The 23,977-nt window shown below is 50.6% G+C and overlaps 1 protein-coding gene across 2 annotated transcripts in view; it reads left to right on the top strand.

The window, feature by feature from the left end:
* The first annotated feature begins 5,877 nt into the window (after positions 1 to 5,877).
* Positions 5,878 to 23,977, top strand: part of SLC29A3 (solute carrier family 29 member 3) — a 42,521-nt gene continuing 24,421 nt past the window's right edge. The window contains exons 1-2 of one of the 2 annotated variants that reach the window (XM_077125007.1): positions 5,878 to 5,966; positions 9,088 to 9,389. In XM_077125007.1, coding sequence (XP_076981122.1) covers position 5,966; positions 9,088 to 9,389 — 303 coding nt within the window. In that variant the 5' untranslated portion in view covers positions 5,878 to 5,965. Of the gene's footprint in view, positions 5,967 to 9,087; positions 9,414 to 23,977 lie in introns of both variants that reach the window. The other variant, XM_077125006.1, reaches the window with a different exon arrangement.

The raw sequence follows: 23,977 nt of genomic DNA, 5'->3' as shown, positions 1-23,977 counted from the left end.
TCAACTGTAACACATTAATGCAAAATGGTCATAATAAGGGGCGGGTTTATGGGAGCTCTGCCTTTTCTGCATAATTTTTCTGTGAACCTACAACTTCTCTAATAAAAAATATTAATTAATTAATCCAAAAGGGGGCTATGTGAGCCTGCCCACAGCAACTTCAGGCCAGCTTAGAGGAACCCAGCCAATCACTGCACCTGCCCACACCAGCCCCCCTCCCGGGCCCCGGTCCCTGGTGTCTGTCATTTTTCAAGTCAGCCGTGTAAAAACACTCGTATCTCTCTCTCCTCTCCACCTCCTCTGACCGCCTCTTTTCTGATTACCTGTCAGGATAGATGCTTTTATTGCCTCATCAAGGAAGCATCCCTAGAGTAAGTGATTTGCTCAAGGTCACACAGCTGCTCAGGGGCAAGGTCAGAATTTTAGCCGAGGACCTCTGACTCCCGCCCCGGTGGTCTCTCCAGCCTCAGACATGCCCTGGGAGGCTGAGTATGCCCCTAAGTACCCGATTCATCCCGGCGCTGAGCTAGACGCTCCCGCCACTGTCTGTCTGGACTCTGGGGGATGAGAACAGCCCATCCTGCTGGGGAGTAGCCCAGAGGATGCATCCGCAGCCTGTTCCCCCCAAGCCTCTGTCTTCATGATGGAGACCATCTCCAAGCCCCGCCCCCCAGAAACCCAGCCTTGGCAACCAGCCAGTACCCAGGTGCCTGCACCTCCTCCGTTTGGAGAGAGCCCCCCCACCCTCAGAGAGCTGGAGGAGAGCTCCCGGTGCCTCTGATTCTCTCAGCAGGTGTCCTGAAACTGTCTCACTCACACACACACATTCTCCAGAGATAAAGCAAATTATAAATTATAAAATGGCTATATAAATGACGATATATAAAATGACTCAGGGCTTCACGTGGAGAAAAAGCAATCAAGTGACAAAACATTGGCGCTTCAAAGAAATGGGGGCTGGGGGCAGGACTAGGAATAGCCATGGTTGGGTCTAAGGACTCTTGTCCCCTGTGTCGTCCCCTCTCTCCTCAGCCTCACCCATCTGCTTGCAACGTGGCATGGCGGAAAGAACTCTTCGATCTATCCCACCATTGTTAGCTCTGTGCCCTGGGCAGTCACTTCATCTCTCTGAGCCTCAGTTGCCTCATCCGTAAAATGGGAAGAGCTTCATTTCACTGGGTTTTGGAGATCAAATGCGAGTTCATGAAAATGCTTTCTATAGTAAAGGACGTTTTTTCAAATGTTAAAGAAAGCTAAAATCAAGGTCTGAGGACATCCCTCCACTGCCCCAAACAAAAACCAACCCTCCAACTACATCCTGACCAAAAGAGAGAAAAGAAGTGTAATTAATAAAGTATCAGTGACAGAGAGAGTTTGAATAGAGTTGAGAGGCTACTCTGGAGGTTGCTCTTACTCAAGCTTCAGGTAGACCTTGCTACAATCATAACCTGCCAACCCCCAACCAGGACCACCCCAACCAATCCTAAAGAACACGTAGGGCAATTTATAAGATTCTACAAGGATTCCAGGCACTAGAGTAACTGCTGGAAACCTACAACCTACAGATGGGTCCCTGGTTCGGATAAGTCCTGACACCTAGCCCAGCCTCTCCAGAACATCAGATAGTTCCATCTCCCTACCCTCTATTAGTGACAGACCCTTCCAATAACAAAAATTTAGAATTGTCATAGCCCAAACAACCCCCAAGAGAGGTATGGAAAGATCAAAGGTAATGGTGGAATTAAACGTAGAAGATAGGACTTAACAAATGAATATGAATGCTGAATTATTAAATTGATATCTCTTTTAGTCTCCAGTGTTTTAGAACAGCTACAAGTAAGCACCTAAAATTGTGAAATTGTAACCCATGTCAAAGTATGAAATATGTTCTACAAGTAATTGTGGTCAGTGCTTTGAAACTTATAGCTTTTTTGTATATATGTTATTGTTCACAAAAAAGAAGGAAAAAAAAGTCGATTGTGATGATAAAAAATATGTAAGCCCTCTAGCCTCCTATATTCTGGAGCAGCTAGAAGGAGAAATCTGAGAGGATCGTACGGTAGCCCATGACAAACTCTGGGATTTGTCCTGTAACTACTTTTTGAAGAGTGCTTTGAAAACTATGGCTTTTTTATTTCTTTGCTTTGTATATATGTTATACTATACAATAGAAAAAGCTTTAAAAAAAAACCCTCTCCCTATCTGGGGTGGGGCACTCCACTTTGGGATGGAAAAAAATTTGCAGCAAGGGCCTGGCATGTGTCAACTCATCGGATCCTCCCAACAGCCCTACAGGAATCCTGGCTTCAGAGGTTTAGTAACTTCACCAGGATCTCTCAGCTCGTAAGAGTGGGGCCAGGTTGCACACTTCTCCAGGGCTAGGGGACTTACTTAGGGTGCTGTTTCCCAAACTCATCTGTGGGCAACCTTATCAAATATATGGCTTTTGGAGCCCCACCCCTGATCTCCTGAATTACAAATTGCATTCATTCACCAGGTATTTATTGAGCACTTATTACACACCCAGGGCTGTGGGCTACCAGTAAACAAGCCAGATAAAGTCCTGCCCTCAGGATCTCCGGGGAGGGGCTGCAAGAGTTTGAGTAAGTACCTCAGGGATGTTTATAATCAGGTATAATCAAAGAACCTGTCCCCACAGAAATCCCAGAATGAGCTGAGACCCAGCATCAAGGGATTGAGAAAACCTTCTCTCAAAGGTTTGGGAAGAAAACCTTCTTCCCAAAAGGGGGAAGAGTGAAATGAGGCAAAGTGTCAATGGCTGAGAGATTCCAAACAGAGTCGAGAGGTTATCCTGGACGTTATTCTTATGCATTAAGTAGATATCACCTTGTTATCCAAGATGTAATGGAGAGGCTGGAGGAACTGCCTGAAAATGTAGAGCTGTGTTCCAGTAGCCATGTTTCTTGATGATGATTGTATGATGATATAGCTTTCACAATGTGACTGTGTGATTGTGAAAACCTTGTGTCTGATGCTCCTTTTATCTACCTTGTCAACAGATGAGAGGAACATATGGAATAAAAATAAATAATAGGGGGAACAAATGTTAAAATAGATTTAGTTTGAAATGCTAGTGATCAATGAAAGGGATCAGTAAGGGGTATGGCATGTAAAATTTTTTTTCTTTGTTATATTTTTCTGTTGTCTTTATTTCTTTTTCTGAATTGATGCTAATGTTCTGGGAAATGATCATGATGATGAATATGCAACTATGTGATGATATTGTGAATTGTTGAGTGTATGTGTTGGGAATGTTTGTGTTTCTTGTACTTTTTTTTTAATTAATAAAAAATTAAAAAAAAAAAAAGAACCTGTCCCCACACCCATGGCAACGCGGACCCCTGGGGTGGCGGCTGCAAGGGGTGCTGTCTGCAGCCATAGGCCCAACCTCGGGGCCCAGGCCCGGAACCTCAAACCTTGACCAGGCTTCCGGTTTGCTGCTTCACACTCTCCCATGTGGCCGGGACAGGGATCCAGAAGGCCCCGCTTCCTTGCCCATGTGCATTACATGCAGGGGGTTGAGGTCAGGGAGCAAGGAGGGCTGACAAGTTCTGGCTTGCCCCAGTCCTAGAGCTGCATCCACCTGGGTGTGGGGCCTGCTCCCCCTCCAGAGCAGAGGGACTCGTGGACCTGCCCGATCTCCCTGAACGTTGGAGGGAGATCCCTGGTGCTCTGAAAAGGAAGTGGGCTAGAGAGCCCTCCTCCAGCAAGACCCCAGTGTCCTGGGCTGGGGTGTTGAAAACGACACTGACTCTGGTCAGAAGCGGGGATGGCTTGAGCCTAAAATGAGTAAGACACAAAATAAAAACTCTGCAAATGTGGGTATGTTTTTCTTAGGCCACTGCTGGACAAAATGGCCTCAGCCACCCCTCTGTGGCCTGCCTGCAGTCTCCATGGCCATCTTATCGATCCCTGGAGCCGCCTGCTCTCCTCCTTACAGTCCCTTCTGGAGCCCTGTCCTTCCAGGGGGATGTCCACACCCCCAGCTTGGCTCTCAGGGGCCACCCCTGTCCGGCCCCAGCCTTTTTTGCAGCCTCACACCCTTCCCCAGATTCTGGTTCACACACTCCAGGCCTTTACTGCCGCCATTTTCTCCTTCTGGGACGTCCTCCATGGGGCAAACCCGTCCTTAAAGATTCAGCTCCAAGATGACCTCTCCTGAGAAGCTTCCTCCCTCCCCAGCCTCCCCATCTCCAGGCCCTCAGGTGGGATCCCAGGAGGGGACTTTAAAATCAGACAGACCTGGGAGGCGAATCCAGGCTCCCGACTGTGGCCGCGTGAAGAATAAAATAGGACAACTGAAGTTCCTGGTTTATCTAGCTCCAGAGAAGCTAATACAGAGCTGCAACTTTTAGCTGCAAAACTTCCAGGGACAAAAATTTCTCTAAAGCGCCAAAACCTCCCCAAACCATAAAAGCTTATAAAATCAGGGGCCCAAAGCAAGCTCTTAGCTAATGATAGGAACCTAGGGTCATAAAGATTGTTAACCATCTGCCCAAAGACAAATTTTAGGCCTGTGAGGATTAACCATGACCATGATAAACCATGAATGTCGCTAGCTATCTCCTTCTAGAACAAAGGCGACACCTAGCATCCAAAGGTTACTATGGAAACCTGCCACCAGTAAAACTTTCCTAGGAAACAAACTAGCCCCTCCACTCAGTTGTGTCCCTTCCACCGGCAAGACTGCATTAACCCCATTAACTCTGCGTTAACCCTTTAACATATACTCTCCTCCTCTTTAGTAACCTTTACTCCTTATTCCTACTGGCCCTCTTGTCTAAATTCTTTTAGTATCGAAACAATCGAACCTGGATCAGGGCTCATCTGGCACCATTACCAGCAGGCACTGATTACACTTGGGCCAACTATTTAACGTTACAGAGCCACGGATTCTTTCCTCTGTGGAATGGGGGCGGTGCCGGGGCCAGCACACAGGGCGCCTGCTGAGTGGGTCAATGGCCCTGTCTCCCCGGAAACCAGGCTGCCATTCGACCTTGCCTGGAGAACACCCAGCACCAGCCACACCTTTGCAAGTTGGGGGGCATCACATGCAGGGCTTGGAACTCAGATCTGGTGGAAGCTTCCAGCTCCACGTTGTTTCCTCCTGTCTATTAAGGGGGATAGTGAAAGCTCCCCTCCTGAGGGCCATGAGGTACTTAATGAGAAGGATGTAAAGAACACAGCACAGAGGGAGGGCTGGATAAAGGAAGGCCACTTGGTGGCCAGAAATGAAGGTGAGGTGGGAGGGGGCTGGTGGGGTGGGAAGCAGACCTGAGCTCCTCTGCTCCCACTGTGTTCTGGGCGCCCAGTTACCTCCCCCCTCCACAAGCCCCAGCCAGGCAGCAGCTTCCGGGAGGCAGTGACAGCAGGAAAGGCTCCTGGCACTGGCCTGGCCATTGGTGCTGCTAGCCTGAATCTGAGCGAGGGCTGGGTGGGCGCAGCCAGCTGCGGACTCTGGGGCAGGAGGGGGCCCTGAGGTGCCCGGCATGGGGTGCGGAGTGAGGAGGACGAGGGCCAGGGAGGAGCGGGAGCTGCATTTAGAGGGGCACATCCCAGGGGTTTAGGGGCGAGGTGGAGAGCTGCTCGGAGACCCGGGGATGGCTGCTCTGGAGCTGAAGTGGAGGGCGCAGCCAGGGGCCTCGGGCTCACCTCGCGTTCCAGAGCCACCTCGGGCAGTCCCTGGCGCCCCATTTTCTTTACCTGTGGAAAGGGGCGAATGCCTCCGGCCCCCGCCCTGGCGCGGGAGCGCAGAGAAAACAAAAGACGAGTTTGCCGGGCGGGCAGGGCCGGTGTGGGCGGGCGGCCGGGGCGGGCCGGGGCGGGCCGGGGGTGGAGCCGGGCCTGCTGTCCCGCCCGAGCCGGAGCCCCGAGCCCGAGCCCGAGCCCGAGCCCCGAATCGCGGTGGCCGCGGCGGCCCTGAAGGCGGCGGCGGCGCGGCGACAGTAAGTGTGGCCGGAGGGCGGGGCGGTGTGCTCGGCCCCACGCGGGGGCCCGACCTGGCCCGGCCTCACCGACAGCGCTTCCGCGCCCGGCCGCCCCGGGCCTCCCTCCCCGGCGTCCTCCTTCCCCCCGCGCTGCCGCCGGTTTCGATCTGGAGCCTCGGGACGCCAGCCCCATCCCGGCCCTCCCAGTCTACCCCTCTGTACCCCCTCCCCAGCGCCCCTCCTCTCCCACCTTGCCTTCTGCCTCGCCCCTCCACAGCCCACCTTGCCACACTCTTCCTCTCCTCTCTCTCTGGGTCTCCACCCCACCCCCAGCCCACCCCCACACGTTTCTTTCCCCACCTCCAGCCTGGCCGCTGGGCAGCCCCTGTGCTTCCCAGCCTACTTTCGCATAGATTGGTTTCCCCAGCCCCCAGCCCTATTTCACAGACGAGGACTTGCAGGCCGGCGTCCGAACCCCCACTGGAAGCAGCACTCATCCCCTCCCAGCTCAGCTGTTTCCTGCCTTGGCCCGGAGCCCTGCACGGGTTCTGCTTCTTTGTGCAGGCGCTGCCTGGGCCCTAGGGTCACCCCGGGAGTGAGCCACCCCTGTGCATGTTTTGAGGAGCACCCTCCTGGCCACAGCCAGCCTGTCCTAGGGAGACTCTTCCTTACCTTTCTCTCTCTTTCTTTTTTTTTAATCCAAAAGTCAGCACCTAGCTTTTATAAAGAGTAATAAGGCCTCGCTCACTCCAATGCCCTGGCCTGTGACTGGGTTAGAGAAAATTCCTGGCTCCTTCTTCAGAAGCTCTGTCAAGCCTGAATGGTCCTCAACAGTCAGAGGCCGGGAGCTGAGACCTGGCCAAGCATGCCATCGAGTGACCCAGCTGTGGGGTCACTGCAGCCACCCCATCACAGCTGGGAGGAACCACTTGTTCATTCTCTTTTGTCCTGCATGGATCAAAATTGCTTTTTACATTTTCAGATAATTTTTAAATTGTGTGTATTTGCTGTCTGCTTAGTGAGAGCTGCTGAGCTCCCTGTGAATTAAGGCTGGGGAAGGACTGCTCAGCCAGGGAGTTTAAAATAGCTTTGCTGACGCAAAGCTGGGTGCTCTGGACTGGGGCAGCCACACTGCCTCCAGATATGTGCGGCCCCAGTAAGGGACACTCAGCTGGCCCTGCAGCATCCATCCACGCAGCACACGTTGGTGAGGGTGCCTTAGCAGTGCTGACCCCGTCTCTGCGCGCAGCTCATTGGCTGCAGGCCCTTTAGGACAAGAGGCCTGTATTTGGATCCAGGGGACATGGGTTCAGAGTCCCAGCCAGCCTCTTCCCAGGGAGGCTGAGGAGTCCGGCCTGAGCCTCAGACTGCTTGGCTAATTTCATCCTAGCTATCTGGTTACTGTGTGACCTTGCTGTGAGTGACTCAACCTCTCTGACCCTAAGGCCTCTCGTGTGTGAAATGAGTCGAGACTAGTACCTGCCTCATTAGGTCATTGCCAGGCTAAAGAGCTGGGAACAGATCTTGGTGTGACTGAATGCTGGTTTAATTTTAACCATTGGTAATTCTTATTGGACAAATGAATGTGGGAGAAATCAAGTGCCAGCAAGGCCTCAGTCTCGGCATCTGAGAAAGGGGGCAGCAATTATCACCCTGCCTAGTTCGGAGGAATGTTTTGAAGCACTCCTGAGATAGCAGGCAAGGATCTGTGCCCAGGTGAGGAGGCTCTCACCTCGCTAGGGAAGAGGGGCGTGCACCACTCTGCCCGACTCAGTGCTCTGAGTTAACTCGGCTTCCTGTGTGAGCAGAGACGCATTGTTTGATTGATTGATTGGTTGGTTGGTTGATTGATTGAGTTGGAAGGAAGCTACTTAGAAGAGACTACTGAGTGTCCCATCCTCAGCATTATTGAAATATTATCCATTTATCAAGCTGCTGCCGCATCTTAGGTGCTATATAGAACCTAGAAGTAGCCTGCTACTTTGCAGCCAAATTCAGCAGCCAGCCAGGTGACAAGGCCAGGAAGCTGGGGAAGAGTCTGATGTTTCTTCAGCAGCTGCTGCCACAAGACTGGCATTACCAACTAGGTGCAGTTGCAGAACAACTGGAAAAGACTTCCCTAGGCTTGCAGATAAGGAAGGCCGTGTAGCTCATAATCCCTGGCAGCCCAGAATCTTCTCTTTGCTTTAGGCATGACCACAGATTGGGAATGGCTGCTTCGTGGTGGATGTGATAGATGGGTGAGGAGCCGGACAGAATCTGCAAATCCAGATTTGTCCATTTACCTAGACTGTGACCTTCCACTCGCCAGGCCTTGGCATCCCCACAAATGAAATGAGGGAGTGGACTGTCAGAGGTCAGAAATTGGCTTATGGAAGCGGCTTTACAGTTTCAGGGTTTTTAAAAATTATTTCATTTGAATGCCTTTATTTTTTACATGCAATTTTGATTTTATTTTTTGAACAAATAAAAACTTCACATAGTTCAAAATTCAAAAGTTATAAAAGAAAGTGCAGCAAATTTCACTCCCTCCCTATCCCCAGCCCCCTTCCTCAGAGGCAACCATTTGTTAGAAATTTCTTCTTTTGTGTCCTTCCAAAGATAATCTATGCAGATACAAATAAACACCTATATATGCATACATATATATTTTCCCTTTTTGTATACAAATCGTAGCATATATTCCACACCCTCTCCTGCTTCTTGCTTTTCTTACATCAAGTGAAAACAGTTTAGAGATCATTTTATGTCCACTAAGGGTCCTGATTCCTTTTTTCCTGCTACAGAGAGATTTGAATGTCTTTAGACCAGACTGCCCCTCTGGGGTGATTGCCACAGGCCTCACTGTGCCCCACTGCCTTACACCCAGTCTGCTCCACACTTGTATATTACCTGTGGTGGCCCTATATGGGTGGGGTGACCTCTGAGGTCACTTAAATTCTGTCATCCTGTCCTCTGAGTCTGACTTCTGTCTTTCTCTCTGTTCCTTGAAACTGAAGCTCTCCAGCCAGGCTTTGGTGACCTTCCCGACCCTGGTGTGGGGACACTGTCTGATTGGTAGGATGGGCAAGGTCCCAGCTGTCCCCAGCCTCGGTGTTTCTCACCTTCCCTGTCTCATTTTCTCTCCCTGTTCCAACAGTGGCCATTGTCTCAGAGGGCGACTTTCATCACAGTACAAACGCCACCTACAGAACCACAGGCAGCACCCTCCAAGTCAACCAGGAGGACCTGCTTGAGAAGCTGCTGGACAGCCCACCCCTGCCTCGCCTGCAGGGGCCCGAGGACCGCTTCAATGGCACCTACCTCATCTTCTTCTTCATGGGCATTGGAGCTCTGCTGCCATGGAACTTCTTTGTCACTGCCAAGGAGTATTGGCTCTTCAAGCTCTGCAACTCCTCCAGCCCAGCCTCGCAGGAGGACGCCGTGGACTCGGACATCCTGGTAAGGGCAGGTGCCTCCTGCGAGGTGGGTGAGAGGGAGGGAGCAGCTTGGGGGGTGGAGGAGGTGGAAGGGGAGATTGATTTGGGGTGCCCCATTCCAGGGTGCAGCACACTGAGAATGTGGACGTGGATTAGAAGGCTGTGTGAATATTGTAGAAAAACTTCCATTTAGTTCTAAGACATGCTTTGTGCCATGTCTGAGGCGTCATGCTTAACATAGTGGGGAGGACAGAGGTGGATGAAGCCCAGTTCCAGTCTTCTTTATTATATAACTAGAGCAAGGAGATTCAAGTGATGATTCTATGGAGTGGAGTATGATCAACACAAGGATCGAGGGTCCATGGAGTCTAGGAATCCATGGAATACAAATCCATGCTCACTGGAGTTTGAAGGAGTAGATTTAGTAGCATTAAGTTGAGCTGTAAAAGAAAATTCCAAATGAACAGTGGCTAAAAGAAGATGGAAAAAAAAAGAAGATGGAAGGTGGTTTTTCTCTCATATTTAAATCTGGAGAGGTCAACCCAGGTCTGGTATGCTGTTCCAGTGTCAGGGAACCAGTTGATCCACGATGTGTGGTTCCCATTTCCAAGGTCACTTCACAGGCCAAGGTGGCTTTGCTCCAGCCATCACGTCTGGAGGAATGAGGAAGGGGAGAAGGAAGGAATGCGTCTTGCCTATAGAACTCTTCCTAGAAGTAATGTACTCTGCTTCTTACATTGCATTGGAATCGGTCTGACCACACAAACTGCAAAGAAGGCTGGGAAGTTTGGTCTTTATTCCAGAGGGCCATGTGCCCAGCTGAAACTGGAGGTTCTGTAGTTATAGAGACAGGGGAACCGAACCTTCCAGGGATAGTGAGTCATCTGTCACCAGGGAGATCGCTGTGACTTAGGGAGGGGCTGGGTTTGAAGGATGGGGAAGAGACATTCCGGGCGGAAAAAAAGAAGCAAAGACCCTTGGGAGGATAATTCAGGCACATGTGAGAAACGAACGGGTGGCAGATTTGCTGCAAGTATGAGAGAAGTGAGGCCTGAGGCCATTGCCCGGGCTTTGGGAAGCCCGATAAGGAGTCTGAATTGTGTTCTATTTGCAGTGGTGACAAGCCCCTGTCCCACCCAGGTGCTCTTTGCTTTGTGGGGTGACTTCCTTTGTCTGGGGCTCAGTTTCTGCAGTTGAGACGTCAGCAGGCTGGTGCCTCCTCCCACTTGAAGCTCATGGATGGGGAAACAGGGACATTCCTGAAGGCATCCCAGGGTGCCACCGTGTCCTCTCTCCTCCAGGGGTGTCCTCAGAGACAAAAAGAGCATACACAACAGAACCCTAACTGGCCCCAGGAGGTGGCTTGCCACCCCCTCCCGAGGAACTTTCCTCATTTTTGTTGCAGTGAATCTGACACACAAATGAGCCATTTTGTGTCTGTTGTCTTTTCCATGTCTGCACATCAGAATCACCTGGGGAGCTTTTAAAATGTACCAATCTGAGAAAAAAAAAAAAAAAGCACCAATCTGGGCCCGGCCCCAGAGACTCGGATTGCATTAGTTTGAGGTGGGATGTGGGCATTGGTAATTTTTAAGATTATCCCCTCAGCCCCTACATCCCACATCCCACCACACAAGCACACACACACACACACACACACACACACACACACACACACACAAAACCCCTCCATCCTGTTTCTATTAACTGAGATATTCATAGATGCGTCCAGCAGGTAGGACAGTGGGGTATCCCCAACGTGGCCCAGGAACCAGCAGCATCGCCTGTGGGGCTTGTTAGAAATGCAGAGTCCCAGGCCTCAGACCCCTCCCTCCCCCAGACACACAGTCTGTGCACTGGCGAGGTCCTCAGGAGAATGACAGATGACTGACGTTTGGGAGGCTCTGTCTCGGACATGGGTTCTAGAAACAGACTGCCTGGGCTCAGCCCTGGCTCTGTTAGTTCTCCATCTTGTGGCCTGTCTGCTGCCTCATTTCCTGGGCAGGATAAATAATGCCACCAACACCGTAGGGCTGTTGTGAGAAATAAGTAAATTAACGTATGTATGAAAGCACTTAGAACCATGTCTGGTATCACTGTGTTGAGCTATCCAGGCATTATTGGCATTATTATCATTTGGAGACTGGGATGGCCCCGGGTCGGGGCTCACACTTCTAAGCTGCATGTGGCCTTGGTGTATTTCCAGCCACAACAGGCTTTGCTGGGCTGCTTTACGATCTGCTTTTATTTACCAGTGACTTAAGCGTCCCAGTTTTCTGCTGGCCTCAATAAACCACCCAACCCCCTTGGGTTTCCTACAGAAGATCCCCTGCCCCTTTGCGTGCACCTGCCCCTGCTGCCCTCCGTCCATCACCCCAGCCCCAGGCGCAGGCCGGGCTGCCTGAGGGAGGGCGGGGAAGCACGCCTCCCCCAGTGCATGTTTTCTGCAAACTGTTCTCGCTCCAAGGCGGTCCCTTCCCAGCTGCAGGCGCTTAGTATTCCAGGCCCTGCTATGATGCTTTATTGCCTTTTTCCAAGTGCTGGCAGGTGCGGATGTAGTACCTGCGGCTGCCCGGAGCTCCTGGCTCTTGGCATCAGAGATGAGAGACCTGTCACCCCTCGATTCATGGGCCGGCTTTGGGAAGCAAGCGTGCTGGGGCGTTTCTGCATTTTGTGGACCATTTTTCTTTGCCTGATTCCTCATTCCTGCCACCCGCCGCCTCCCCCAGTTCTTTCTTTCCCTTTCTCTTCCTGGTTTCCCTATGAGTGGTGGCTGGTCTGCCCTGTCCCTTGAGGGTCGTGTTGAGGGGGAGGGGGTTGTCAAATGACTGTCTTCAGCCACCACCTGCAACTCAGTTAGCTTCAGGCCTGGATGTTTGTTCTGTTGTTTGCTATAGTTTCCTTTTAATATTTTTTCAGGAATGGATACCATTTGGTGGGGAGTTTGACCCAGTAGGAATGTTTGCATAGACCCCTACCCCCACCCTTAATCGTGTCACTTTCAAGATCACCTCCCATCCCAGGCTCATTTCCTTCTGCCTGGAACAGATTTTGGAATGGTTTAGAAAGCATTCTCCTCACCCTTTCCTCTTTGTTCTCTGGAATAAGAATCTCAAATAAGCCCACCGTGGGCCTGGAGCCCAGGGCCAAAAGAATTAGAGAATCAACAAGGAAGAATCGATATAATAAGATGGTGTATGGGGAAGCCACAGTGGCTGCTATTTTCTGAACCTGGCTTTAGTCCCAAGGCAGGGCATTGTCTCCGATTAACCTTGCAGGGCAGGTTTCATTAACCCTATTTTTTTCATATGAAAAGATCTGGGGGTCACAGTGGCCACCACCCAAGGGGTTCTGATGCTTTAGGCAGCTTGACACAGACATGAAGTGGGGTTCTAGCAGTGGAGAAGGAAGCCAGCTTGGTCTGGTTCAGCAGGTAGGGGCCTTGGCACCCCCTTCACTTATTTATAGCACCAGTGTCACCCTTGGGCCTGGCCCAGTTCCTGAGCAACCCCAGAGCAGCAGGATGATGTGACTCGACCAAAAAGCAGATACCCCAATCTAAGAGAGAGGAGTAAAAGGAACCAGGATGAACTGTTTTGGAGAAGAGGTCCTGGCAGGACTTGCTGATTGCATGCAGCCCAGGCCCACCCCACCCTTGACCTACCATCTTATTTCATCCTCATGAGTGACCTGGTGAGTTGGGTTATCCTAGATTTCCAGAACCAAGATTTGTACCACCATGGAGATGGGCAGACCCCGTGTTGTAACCGCTGTGCTTTCTGGCCTGTTCACCCACCTTGGGTGTTCTCAGTCTTGGTTGCATATTTGAATCTGGACAGTGTTTAAAAACGACCCCATCTGCCCTATCCAGGATTCTGACTCAATCAATCTGAGGAGGGGTCTGGGTACAAGCATATAAGCTCCCCAAGTGAGGCTAATGTGCAGTCAGTTCTAAGTGAAAGGTTCCCACATTGGGGTAAGGAGCAGCTCTTCTCTGCCTCTACCAGACAGTCTATTTTGTGGCTTAGCCTACATCATGAGAGACTTAGGTCAGCTCTCTAGAAGAACTTCCTGCAGGGCAAGTTGTCAGACCAGGCAGTGGAGAGGAGACTTTCTTCCTTGGAAACCAGCAGTAGCCACCCTGCTGGAAGAGGAAGACTGCCCTTCCTTGGCCTGGTCAGCCTCAGAAACTGCGGGATGCCTCACTGGGACCCTCACGAAGGCAGGTGGGCCGAGAGCTTTGTACCTCTGTAACCTACATGTGTTGGGTCTGAGTAATTCCTCCACGTGGCTGTGCTGCCCCCACGCCCCCAAGCCTGCATCCCTACCCCAGCTGGTGATGACCCTGAGAGAGGCCTTTGGCCCCTCCCTCTGGAAAATGCTCCCCCTTGGTGGGAAGTCGGGAACTGAATGGATGAGATTAGGAGATTGGAGGGCTTTATACTGACCTTCCTCTTCCTTCCAGTTTTCCAGGCTCCTGGGAAGGAGCCGTGGGGTGTGTGGGCCTCAAGGTAATCATCCCAGCAGCACCTGGGAGGACGCAAAGCAAGGGCAAACGTGGCTGTAAGAATTCAGAGAGGAAAATCCTTCCTGGAGGCAGCCCTGCATGTTTCTTGCCCTGTGCAGGAACTTGCCTTGCAGGAAGCTCTTCCAGAGAGCTGACCTAAGTCTCTCATGATGTAGGTCACTGCAAGGCCCCAGATCAACCTGTTCCCCTCTTTGCTCTCTCAGGGTCTGGGAGGTTTTAAGAACTGCAGGGAATTTAGTTTTTAAAGTCTCCTTACCTTAGTGAAAAAGCTTAGACTGCCTATAGGCATGCCTAAGAGTTACTTCTGGAGGACCTCTGTCGTTGCTCAGATGTGGCCTCAGTGTCTCTAAGCCCAACTCTGCAAGTGAAATCATTGCCCTCCCCCACTACATGGGACATGACATCCGGGAGTGAAAGTCTCCCTGGAGACGTGGGAGAGGACTCCCAGGGATGAATCTAGATCTGGCACCATGGGCTCAACAATTTCATCCTGACCAAAAGGAAGAAAAGAAGTGTAATTAATAAAGTATCAGTGCCAGAGAGAGTTCAAATGGAGTCGAGAGGCTACTCTGGAGGTTGCTCTTTTCAGGTAGATCTTGCTACCTATCATAACCTGCCATTCTCCAACAAGGACCATTCCAGCCAATCCTAAAGGACACCTAGGACAGTATACAGGATTCCACAGGGATTCCAGGAACTAGAGTAACTTTCCAGAAACCTACAACCTCCAGATGGGTCCCTGGTCCAGAAAGTCCAGTCTCTCCAGAGCATCGGATAGTTACATCTCCCTACCCCATATTAGTGACAGTCCCTTCTGATAACAAAAATTTAGAATTGCCATAGCCCAAACAACCCCAAAGAAAGGTATGGAAAGATCAAGTGATGGTGGAATTATTCATAGAAGATAGGATTTAACAAATGAATATGAATGCTGAATTATTCAATTGGTATCTCTTTTAATCTCCAGTATTTTAGAACAGCTAGAACTAAAAACCTAAAATTGTGGAATTGTAACCCATATCAAACTCTGAAATATGTTCTATGACTAATTGTGGTGCAGTACTTTGAAATTTATAGCTTTTTTGTATATATGTTGTTGGTCACAAAAAAAGAAGGAAAAAAAAGTCGATTGTGATGATAAAGTATTTAAGCCCTCTAGCCTCCTATATTCTGGTACAGGTAGAAGGAAAAATCTCTGAGGATCGTATGGTAACCCATGACAAACTCTGGGATCTGTCCTATAACCGCTTTTTGAAGAGTGCTTTGAAAACCCTTGCTTTTTTATTTCTTTGCTTTGTATATATGTTATACTATACAATTAAAAAAAATTAAAAAAAAAAAAAGTCTCTGTACCTTTACCAAGGAGAAAGCTGGGTTTGTCCTGTCCCATGGGACCACAGAGGGCTGGGAGGAGCCTGGAATTGGGCAGTAGAAGGGCTTTAACTCGCCTCCTAGCAGTGTCCTTATCTGCTGTGCGTCCTGGGCCTGTGGCTGCCCAAAGCCCCACCTGGTAGCACTGGTGGTATTATCCCCATTTTACAGAGAAGGCAACCAAGGCTCAGAAGAGATGAAGTAATTTGTTCCCAGACACAAAGTGTCACCCAAAACTCAACCCTGGGTCAGGCCCTTAGCCACTCGACTCTGTGTTTTCTGTTCTCAAACTTTTTTTGACCACCACACACGTTTACCTGGCGAGACATAAGTGCTTATGATTGAAACAACAGTTTCATGAAGCAATAGTGACACTGCACGGTTTTCATTCCCTTTTCTAAAAAGGAAATCCCTGAGTGTGGTTTTCAAGGAGGAGCACGGCGGAGGCTGTTTGTGAGCCACAGAGGGTGAGGACAGAGCCTCTGCCCTTGGTGACTTTGAGGAGAGCAGAAGTGGGGAGGGTGGGGCAGACGCTGGACCAGAGGTGGCAAGACAGAGAGTGGGAGGAGAGAAATTGGTGACGCCACACTCAGGGGCGTGAGTAACATGGGAGCGGGGGCATGAGGCCAGAGTTGAAAGTGAAGTGTGATGGAGAAAGGTGTGAGTTATCTGTCCTTTTTTTTAGTAGGTGAGAAATAGCAGCCAGTTTATGTGCTGAGGTGAATGATCCCATGGAGAGGGGAGGATGGGTGGTGAGGAAGAAGAGGGGGAATAGCCGAAATGGTGGCTGTGAGTAGGCCAGAGGGATGGGCTTAAGTGTACCTTGAAGAGGGGTAGCCAGAAAAGAACATGGACAGTTTATCTTAAGTAACAGGAGGGAAGGCAGCAAAAAATAAAATAAAAATCATTTCTGGTCATGACCCACCCAATGGAGTTCATTTCCTCTAGTGGGTTGCAGCCTGTAATTTGAAAAACCCTGCTCTGCCTGTTTGCCTCTAACCTCACAGCCATCCCATGATGATGTCCCCCTTGTACAGAGAAGGACAATGGAGATAATAAGTTAACTTGCTGGTGCCATGTGGCTACTAAGAAGACACAGGGTTCTCCGATCTCCAGATGGATCTGAGTTAGCACCTGTGTTCCTGGGGCGCTTGGCAAAGCCCCAGATTCCCCACCCTGCCCTGCAGACCCTGTCTCCCCACATGGGACCTGGCACTGTGGCCAGGGGGTCCTGATGTGACCAGCTGGCATGGGAGCGGGTATCCAAGAGCCTCTCCTCTGGGCTACACATTGCTCCTTTTGAATCCAGAAGGATAGCGATGCTCCTATAGGCCGAATCTTATTGCAGCCCAAATGGTTCCTGATGGAAAAGATGTGCAGACTCCATTCGGCATTCCAGGAGCTGGATTCTAAAGAACGGTGCCAGATGGGGACGGGCAGTGGTGGTGCAGTGGCGGAGTTCTCGCCTGCCATGCATGGTTCCCGGTGCCTGCCCATGCCAAATAAAAAGTAAAAAAAAAAGAACGGTGTCAAATAGGTGGGAAGCTTCCCCTCCCCGCATAAAAGTACATGAAGTGGGTTTTTTCTTAAATGCAATTTATTGAGATATATATTTACATACCATATGATCGCTTAAATTATGCAATCAATGGTTTTCCATGTAGCTGTGTATTCTCATCACAACCGATTTTGGAACATTTTTATTATTCCAATAATAATAATAATAAGTGAAAAAGAGCACCTAAAACATTCCATTACCTCCACCCCCACCCCCCATGAAGTGGGATTTTGCTCAAGCTTTGTCATCCCAGCTCAGGAGATGGAGGTAGTGGCCCAGGGGTTGGGCAGGATAGGAGGGGCTTCCGGCCCCAGGGCCAGGGTGAGAGGCCACCCACTCACTTGGGCTGGTGTATATGGCTGCTCTAAACCATTTTTAAAAACAAGATCCAAGAGCGAGTCATTCTTTTCATTCCCTAGTCCACCGTCTGATTCTAACTGCAGACCCCGACAGTGTGCCGTTGCTAGTGAATGCGCCTGGGATGGCTTTTTCTTCTGTTTGCAGCTCTGGCGTTTCCTCGATGGAGAGAAAAAGCCCACCTCGGATCGCTGTCCGTCATGCTTTTGGTTGCCCGGTTCCTGTACGGCTCACAGCCGCCCCGCCCCACCCGCCGCGCTCCCCGGCCGCCGGCTGCCGGCCGCTCCCCCTCTGCCTTCCATCTGATTTCTTCCCGCACACTCCTTAGAGTCCAGAGGCGACATTCTGGACAAATGAGAGCATGGCCTGGGCCTTCAGTGCTTGAGTGTCTCCTTAACGAGATTGATTGTCGACCATCCAGAGCGTAGCCCGCGTAGAGGCTTTCCCGGGGCTCCGGCGCCTCTGCTGCCAGTCATTTTCCTGGAAGGGTCTGCGGTGGCCATGGGGCCCCGGAGTGGGGTGCGGGTGGGGGCGGGGCTGGGGCAGACTGTGGTTTCAGCCCACGTGGGCCTCCACACAGCAGAAGCGTGCCTCAGGGGAAGTGTCCGCGGGGTGCAGCCGAGTGCTCCCTCTTCTATGGGGAGCAGCTGGCGCGCCCCAGAGCTCCCCTCATTACTTGCATGCCACGAGGATGGTCCTGGTCCCCAGCCTTCAGCCTCATGTCACCGATCATGAGGGCACCGTGGGGGCTGCGGGAGGTCGGGCACGGTGAGTGGGTGGGTGAGTGGACCGGGAGTCTGAGTGGCAGGCCTTCTCCTTGCCCTGTCCACGTGGCAGAGCTCAGGCTGCAGACGGAAGTACAGGCTAGCCCCGGCATTGGCCAGCGACTGCACCGTGAATCAGCTGTCACCACCCGAGCTCAGGGTCACTTGTGTGTAGATTTATGAGGCTCCCTATTTCTCTGGCTCTTCCTGCTGGCTGTATCTGAGCCACTTCTCTGCCCATAAGGCTCTGGCCTGAGGGTGCATAGAGGATATACAAGAGATTGGAAACCGAAGAGGCTGGCTTGTCCCTTGTTAGAGAGCCTGGCAAAGGTTTGACTGAGGAGGGGGTGTAAAGGTCTGCAGAAATGACGTACCTGTGCCCTTGCCCTTTCTCCCTAACAGTGTGTGGTAGAAAGACCCTGGAATTCAGAGTAGCTGGGTTCTGTGACCCTGCTTCAAACTTGCTGGGTGACTTGGGGCTCCATTTCCTGATTTATGAAATGAGGAGATGAGACTAAATCGGAGCTCAGCAAACATTTTTCTACAAGGGCAGCTGCTCAGCTGTACCCTTGTAGAGTGCTAACAGCCAGACACAATATGTAAGCAAGGAGTGTGTCTCCATTCTAGTATTTACAGAAGCAGGTGGTGGGCTGGATTTGACCTCAGGGAAATCGTTTGCTGACCCTGGACTAGCTGTTCCCTTAGGGTTCTTCCCAGCACGGATGTTCTCTGATCCCCTCTGGAGGTACTGCCCAGCTTTATCTTTCTTCCTAGCACTTATCACTACTTGTCATGTTATCTATGAATTTGTTTATAGGTTTGCCAACCTTCTCCTTTACGGCTAAAGCCCCCATGCCTAGAATATTTATTGAGCTTAATGAACATTTGCAGAATGTTGAATGAATCTATAAGCATTTGCGGAGGACCTGTCATGTGCAGTGGGTTGGGGAGAGAGATGTGGGAAAAAAAACCCTGCCATCAGGGAGTTTGAGTCTCAGGTTGGGGGTCTGTATCTTAACTGGTTCATGTTACACTGAGTGGACTCCCTTTCCCTGCCTCGTCAACCCTTTATTTCCTGCTGTTCTTCCTTTCCCCACATTCAGTCCACCGGCAAGTCCTATCAATTATTTTTTCCAAAACGCTTCAAATCCCTCCACTTCTCTCTTTCATGGCCAACATCCTGGCCTAAGCTCTCTGGCCACCGGCTTCTTATCAGATTTCTGGCGTTCCTGCCAAAGTGATCTGTTTTAAGACATAAAATAAAGAGGTGTCTGCTGTGTTGGATATGGGCACACGACTTGGGGACAGATGGCCGAGCTTGAGTGGTGTGATGTTGGGCAAGTTACCTGACTACTCTGACCCTCAGTTTCTTCATCTGGGAAATGAATCCTCCCTCAAAGGGCTGCTATGAGCATCGTCCATATGTGAAAAGTACTTAGAATAGCAGACCCTGGCCAGGCTCAGGAAATGGGGGTTGAAACCAAGTGACTGGTTAAAATCCTGCAGTGCCTTCCTGTTGCAGTCAGAAAAAGATTAGCTTTGACCATACCCTAAATGCCAGCCTTGCCTATTTCTCCAGCCTTGTCCCCTCACTTTTGCCCTCACTCCCTGTATCCAGGCTCACACCTGCTTTTTCAGTTGCTTAAACACACCAAGTTCCTTTCAGCCTTGGGGCCACTATGCACTGTTCCCTCTGTGCAGAATGTTTTTCCCTTTACCCCTCACACAGCCTATCTTGTGGGTCTCTGCCAAAATTACCTTCTTTTAAGAAGTCATCTCTTGCTCCCCTGGCTAATAAATCTGCCCCATTCAGCTCTGTTTTAGTCTCTTAGTTGGTTTTTCTTTTATCACATTTATCATAACTTGCAATCTTTTATTTATTTGTTTGTTTATTTATTTTACTTGCTGTTTACTCATTTTGCCTGTCTCCCCCACTGGAGCAGGGACCTCTGTCTTGTTCACTGGGGCATCTCCAGCCTCTAGCTCATGTTGGGTACATAGAAGATACTCATTTGTTATTTGTGAGTGCTAGATAGCCAACTGCCTTGAACATTGAGTGAGTAAATGAATAGTCATGCCTGCTTTTGCCCCTCCAGTCATTCCACCTACTCTTGACAGGCAGTCCCTTTTTACCCAGCACTGATATTGTCCTTTTGCTATGGAAGTTTTCCACAGCTCCCTGGTACCTTCTGCAATAATCATCCTTCTTCAGCCACTACCTGAGACCACCCCTTAACCTCCCCTCACCCCCACATGCATTATCATTTAACCAAACACAAGCTGTCTTGCAAAAAAGCCTAGAGAATATGTAGAATGGAATGATTTCTAAATGTTGTTAGTTAATTTTTTTTAATAAATAAAAAAAATGTTATTGCAAGAGGAAAAAAAAAAGGCCTAGAGAGAGGGGACAGTGCACTGAATTAGCTCAGAGAAGGGCAGGGAGGCAGATTTCCTGAAGAGGAGGGCGTGGCCTTGGAGGCAGATAAGATTTGGGCAGATGGGCACAGTGTGGAGTTGGGTCAGTAGAGAGGGTGGCCAGGCCAGGCCCGGGAAGAACTTGAGCAAAGGCGTGAGATGGGAGAGCCAGAGGGAGCAGGCAGTGGCCAGTTTATTGCAGCTGGAGCCCAGGGTGGGTAGAAGGAAGTTGTAGAGGGATTGGGTTGGAAGAGTTGGGTGCTAATATAAACCACAGTCTGGTGATGGAGATATGGGGCCAACAGATGGGACCAACCCTCGAGTAAGGCTGAAGGAGAAACTAAAGACAATTTAGTGTGTTTGTTGGGGGCTGGGGGAAGTGGGGGGCTGGTGTGGGGACTGAGGAAAGAAGGGATGGGCCATGAGGCCTTGGGAGGACCTGCTTGAGGAGTCTTCTCTTGAGGGGCTTTGATTTTGGACATTTGACATTTAGGCTCAGCAGGACACCTAGGCGGTAGCATCTAGCAGGCCTGGACATTGTCTAGTGGTAGGTGCCGAATAAGGGTGTGTGGGGGGTCATTGAAACCAGAGGTGGACCTCCCAAGGGAGGCTTCCCCAGGGAGGGAGTGCAGCAGAAGGAGAGACTGTAACTACGGGTGGAACTCAGGAGGCACCTGATCTGGGTGGCAGAGAGGGCCAGAGGGAGACTGAGCTGAGGAGAAGGAGGAGAGCTGGGGCTGGGGTGGGGGAAGGTACTGTGAGTCTAAGGAGAGTAATGCTGGGAGGACAGGGCAACCTGAAGTGTCTGGGGCACGAGGACTGGGACCCGACCTGGGTTGTGGGTGGGTTGCTAAGAGGACATGGAGTCCCTTTGAGGTAGAGTTTCCCTGAGGCTGTGAGGGCCCCCCGCCAGCCTGGGGTGGGGTTACGGCATTGGCAGTGAGGCCATGGGCTGCATTTTTAGGGAAAGAGGGGCGTGGTGCCTAGAGGCACCAAAATTGAGGGGCATTTTTGCCCAAGGGAGACCTGCAGGAGCCTCTTGGTCAGTAGAGAAGAAGCACAAGCAGTGGAGCGAAGAGAAGATGCATGCAAGATCATGGACTAGATCTAATAATGGAGGAGAAAATGCCCAGAAAGACATTATTGGACCATATGAAAAAAGTAGAGTGTGGACTTTTATATCAATATTAAATTTTCTGAACTTGATAACTGTACTTAAGGTGCTTACATAAGTGAATATCCTTGTTTATAGGAAAAGTACATGGAATTGTTAAGTGTCCAAGGAGCATGATGTATAGAAATTACTCTCAAATGTTTGGAAAATAGATGACTAGATAGATTATAGATTGTGTATACAAACTACTCTCAAATGTTTAAGAAATAGATGGATAGGTGGATAGATATGATAAAGGTGGCAAAATGTTAAAAGTTGGTGGATCTGGGTATCTGGGTGAAGTGGAGAGATATTCTAGTCTATAAGCTCCCAGAATGCAATATGCCAGAAACAGAATGGCTTTTTAAAAGGGGAATTTATTAAGCTGCAAGTTTATAGTTCTAAAGCTGTGAAAATGTCCAAATTAAGGCACCAATAAGAGGTTACCTTCACTTAAGAAAGGCCAATGAAGTTCAGGGTTTCTCTCTCAGCTGGAAAGGCACATGGCGACGTCTGCTAGCTTTCTCTCCAGGAATCTTCAAAGGCTTCCCCAGGGCTCTGACCCGTCTTTTGGCCCTGATGTTTCTGGTGGCTCTAAAGCTTTTTCCAAGATGGGTCCCTCTCAGAGGGCTCCAGTAAGCAACCCCACCTTGAATGGGTGGGGACACATCTCCATGAAAACCATCTAATCAAATGTTCTACCCACATTTGGGTGGGTCACATCTCCACCAAAAAAATCAGAAAGTTCCCACCTAGCAAAAGTGAGTGAGGATTAAAGGACTTGGCTTTTCTAGGGTACATAATAGCTTCAAACTGGCACAGGAGTGTTGGGGTTCTCTGAGTGGGTTTTATATTATTTTTGCAACTGTGCTGTAAGTTTGAAAATATTTCCAAATAAAAAGCTTATTTATAGAAAAAAAAAAATCCAGGCTTTCAAGAAAGGTGAAAACTAATGTCATAAGTCTCCAAGGAGATGCTGGAGAGATTTCGAGATCAGCTCAGGCTCGAGAAAGAACCCTTCTTGCCGAAAGGACAGAGGTTCCTTCCAGAAAGCCTTGTACAGTGGGGAGGGGAGAGGAGGGGAAAAGTGCATTCCAGAAACTTTGCTTATCTTCTGGCATGGATTCCAAAGGAGATGTGACAAAGGATGTCGTGGTCTGGGGAGGGCTCATGAGCTGTTGGAGAGCAAGATTTGTAGTGGCCCCGTGAGCCCAGATCTGGACATAGCCAGAGAGGGCGAGGACAGAAGGTGGTTTTAGAGCAGCAGGCACAGGTCTGATGGATCTTACGTCCTTGTGTGTGTGTTGGGGGGGGGGGGGGGGGGGGGGGCTGTGGCGGCGTGGTCTCTGGGCAGCGTTCTCCCAAAGCTTACCTGTCTGATTCTGACTCCAGCTTTGTCCTGACCTCGAGCCCCAGGCTACCCCTTCTAGCCTTGCTGGATCCTGGGCTCCTGCTTCCTCCTCCCTCTGGCTTTCAGAGCAGGCACAACCCCTCTCTCTGGGCCAGCCAGTCCTTCCACCTCATCCAGGTGGCACAACCAATAGCTTTCCAGAGCCTGTGTGGAACCCACAGACAGGATACTAGCTGTACCCCTTGTGGCGGGGCCCTGCCCTCTACTCACCACCCACCTGCCCAGATATGGCCAATGTCCAGGGTGAGGGCACCTTCCCAGCCACGTCCCTGGCTGCAGAGCTCAGCTATCCAAAGGCAAGTTTGCAACGGCCAACTATTCTTGGCTCCAGCCTGCTGGCTGCTGCTAATTTCATGGCCCTGTGATCCAGGTAACGCTCTGCTGCCTTGAGCTGCCACCCCCCCAGGCTTGAATCGCTTTTTCTCTCCCGGCAGGAGCCCAGCTGCCTGTGCCGCTGAGTTCCTGAGGTGGGGCTGCACCAAACCGACTGCTGAAGCTGCTCAGCAGCCCTGGCCCCGAGTAGCCCACAGCTAAGGACTAATTTGCTACGCTTTTTTCAAAGGGCCGAAATGGCATTCAGTGGAGAGGAAGCTTAACCAGGGACTGCCAGAGATAAACGGGCTCATTTCGGGGCCTCCCTGCCCAAAGAAACCACTTTACCTGAACTCTGAGCCTGGAATTCAATTTTTTCCAGAAGAGACACTTAGCATGGAGCCTCTCAGCGTGGCGGAGGAGAGGAAATGTTCCCTGTCATAAAACGGGCCTCACACCTGGCCAGCTGGCTCCAGTGGGTTTTTAGACTCCCTGCTGGCTGATGCTCACAAACTGGGCCAGAGCGTAGGAGCCTAAAAGGGGTTTTCTCGTCACCATGGCGAGTGAATTCAGTGCCCCCAGCCCCATTCCCTAAGGGCCAAGACACAAGCTCACACTCACCTGCCATCTGGGGACCCTGGCGCCTGGCACCCCTGGGTCAGGGTCTGGCCACAGTCTGGGTTTTGAACCCTTCCCCCGCACCCTCCAGGGGCCTTTGCTGAGGTTTGTTCGGTCAGGAGG

The sequence above is a fragment of the Tamandua tetradactyla genome, chromosome 13 (genome assembly GCF_023851605.1).
Source record: "Tamandua tetradactyla isolate mTamTet1 chromosome 13, mTamTet1.pri, whole genome shotgun sequence".
NCBI lineage: Eukaryota > Metazoa > Chordata > Mammalia > Pilosa > Myrmecophagidae > Tamandua > Tamandua tetradactyla.
Note: the sequence above shows the minus strand (reverse complement) of the source record. Positions and strands in the feature narration are given on the sequence as shown.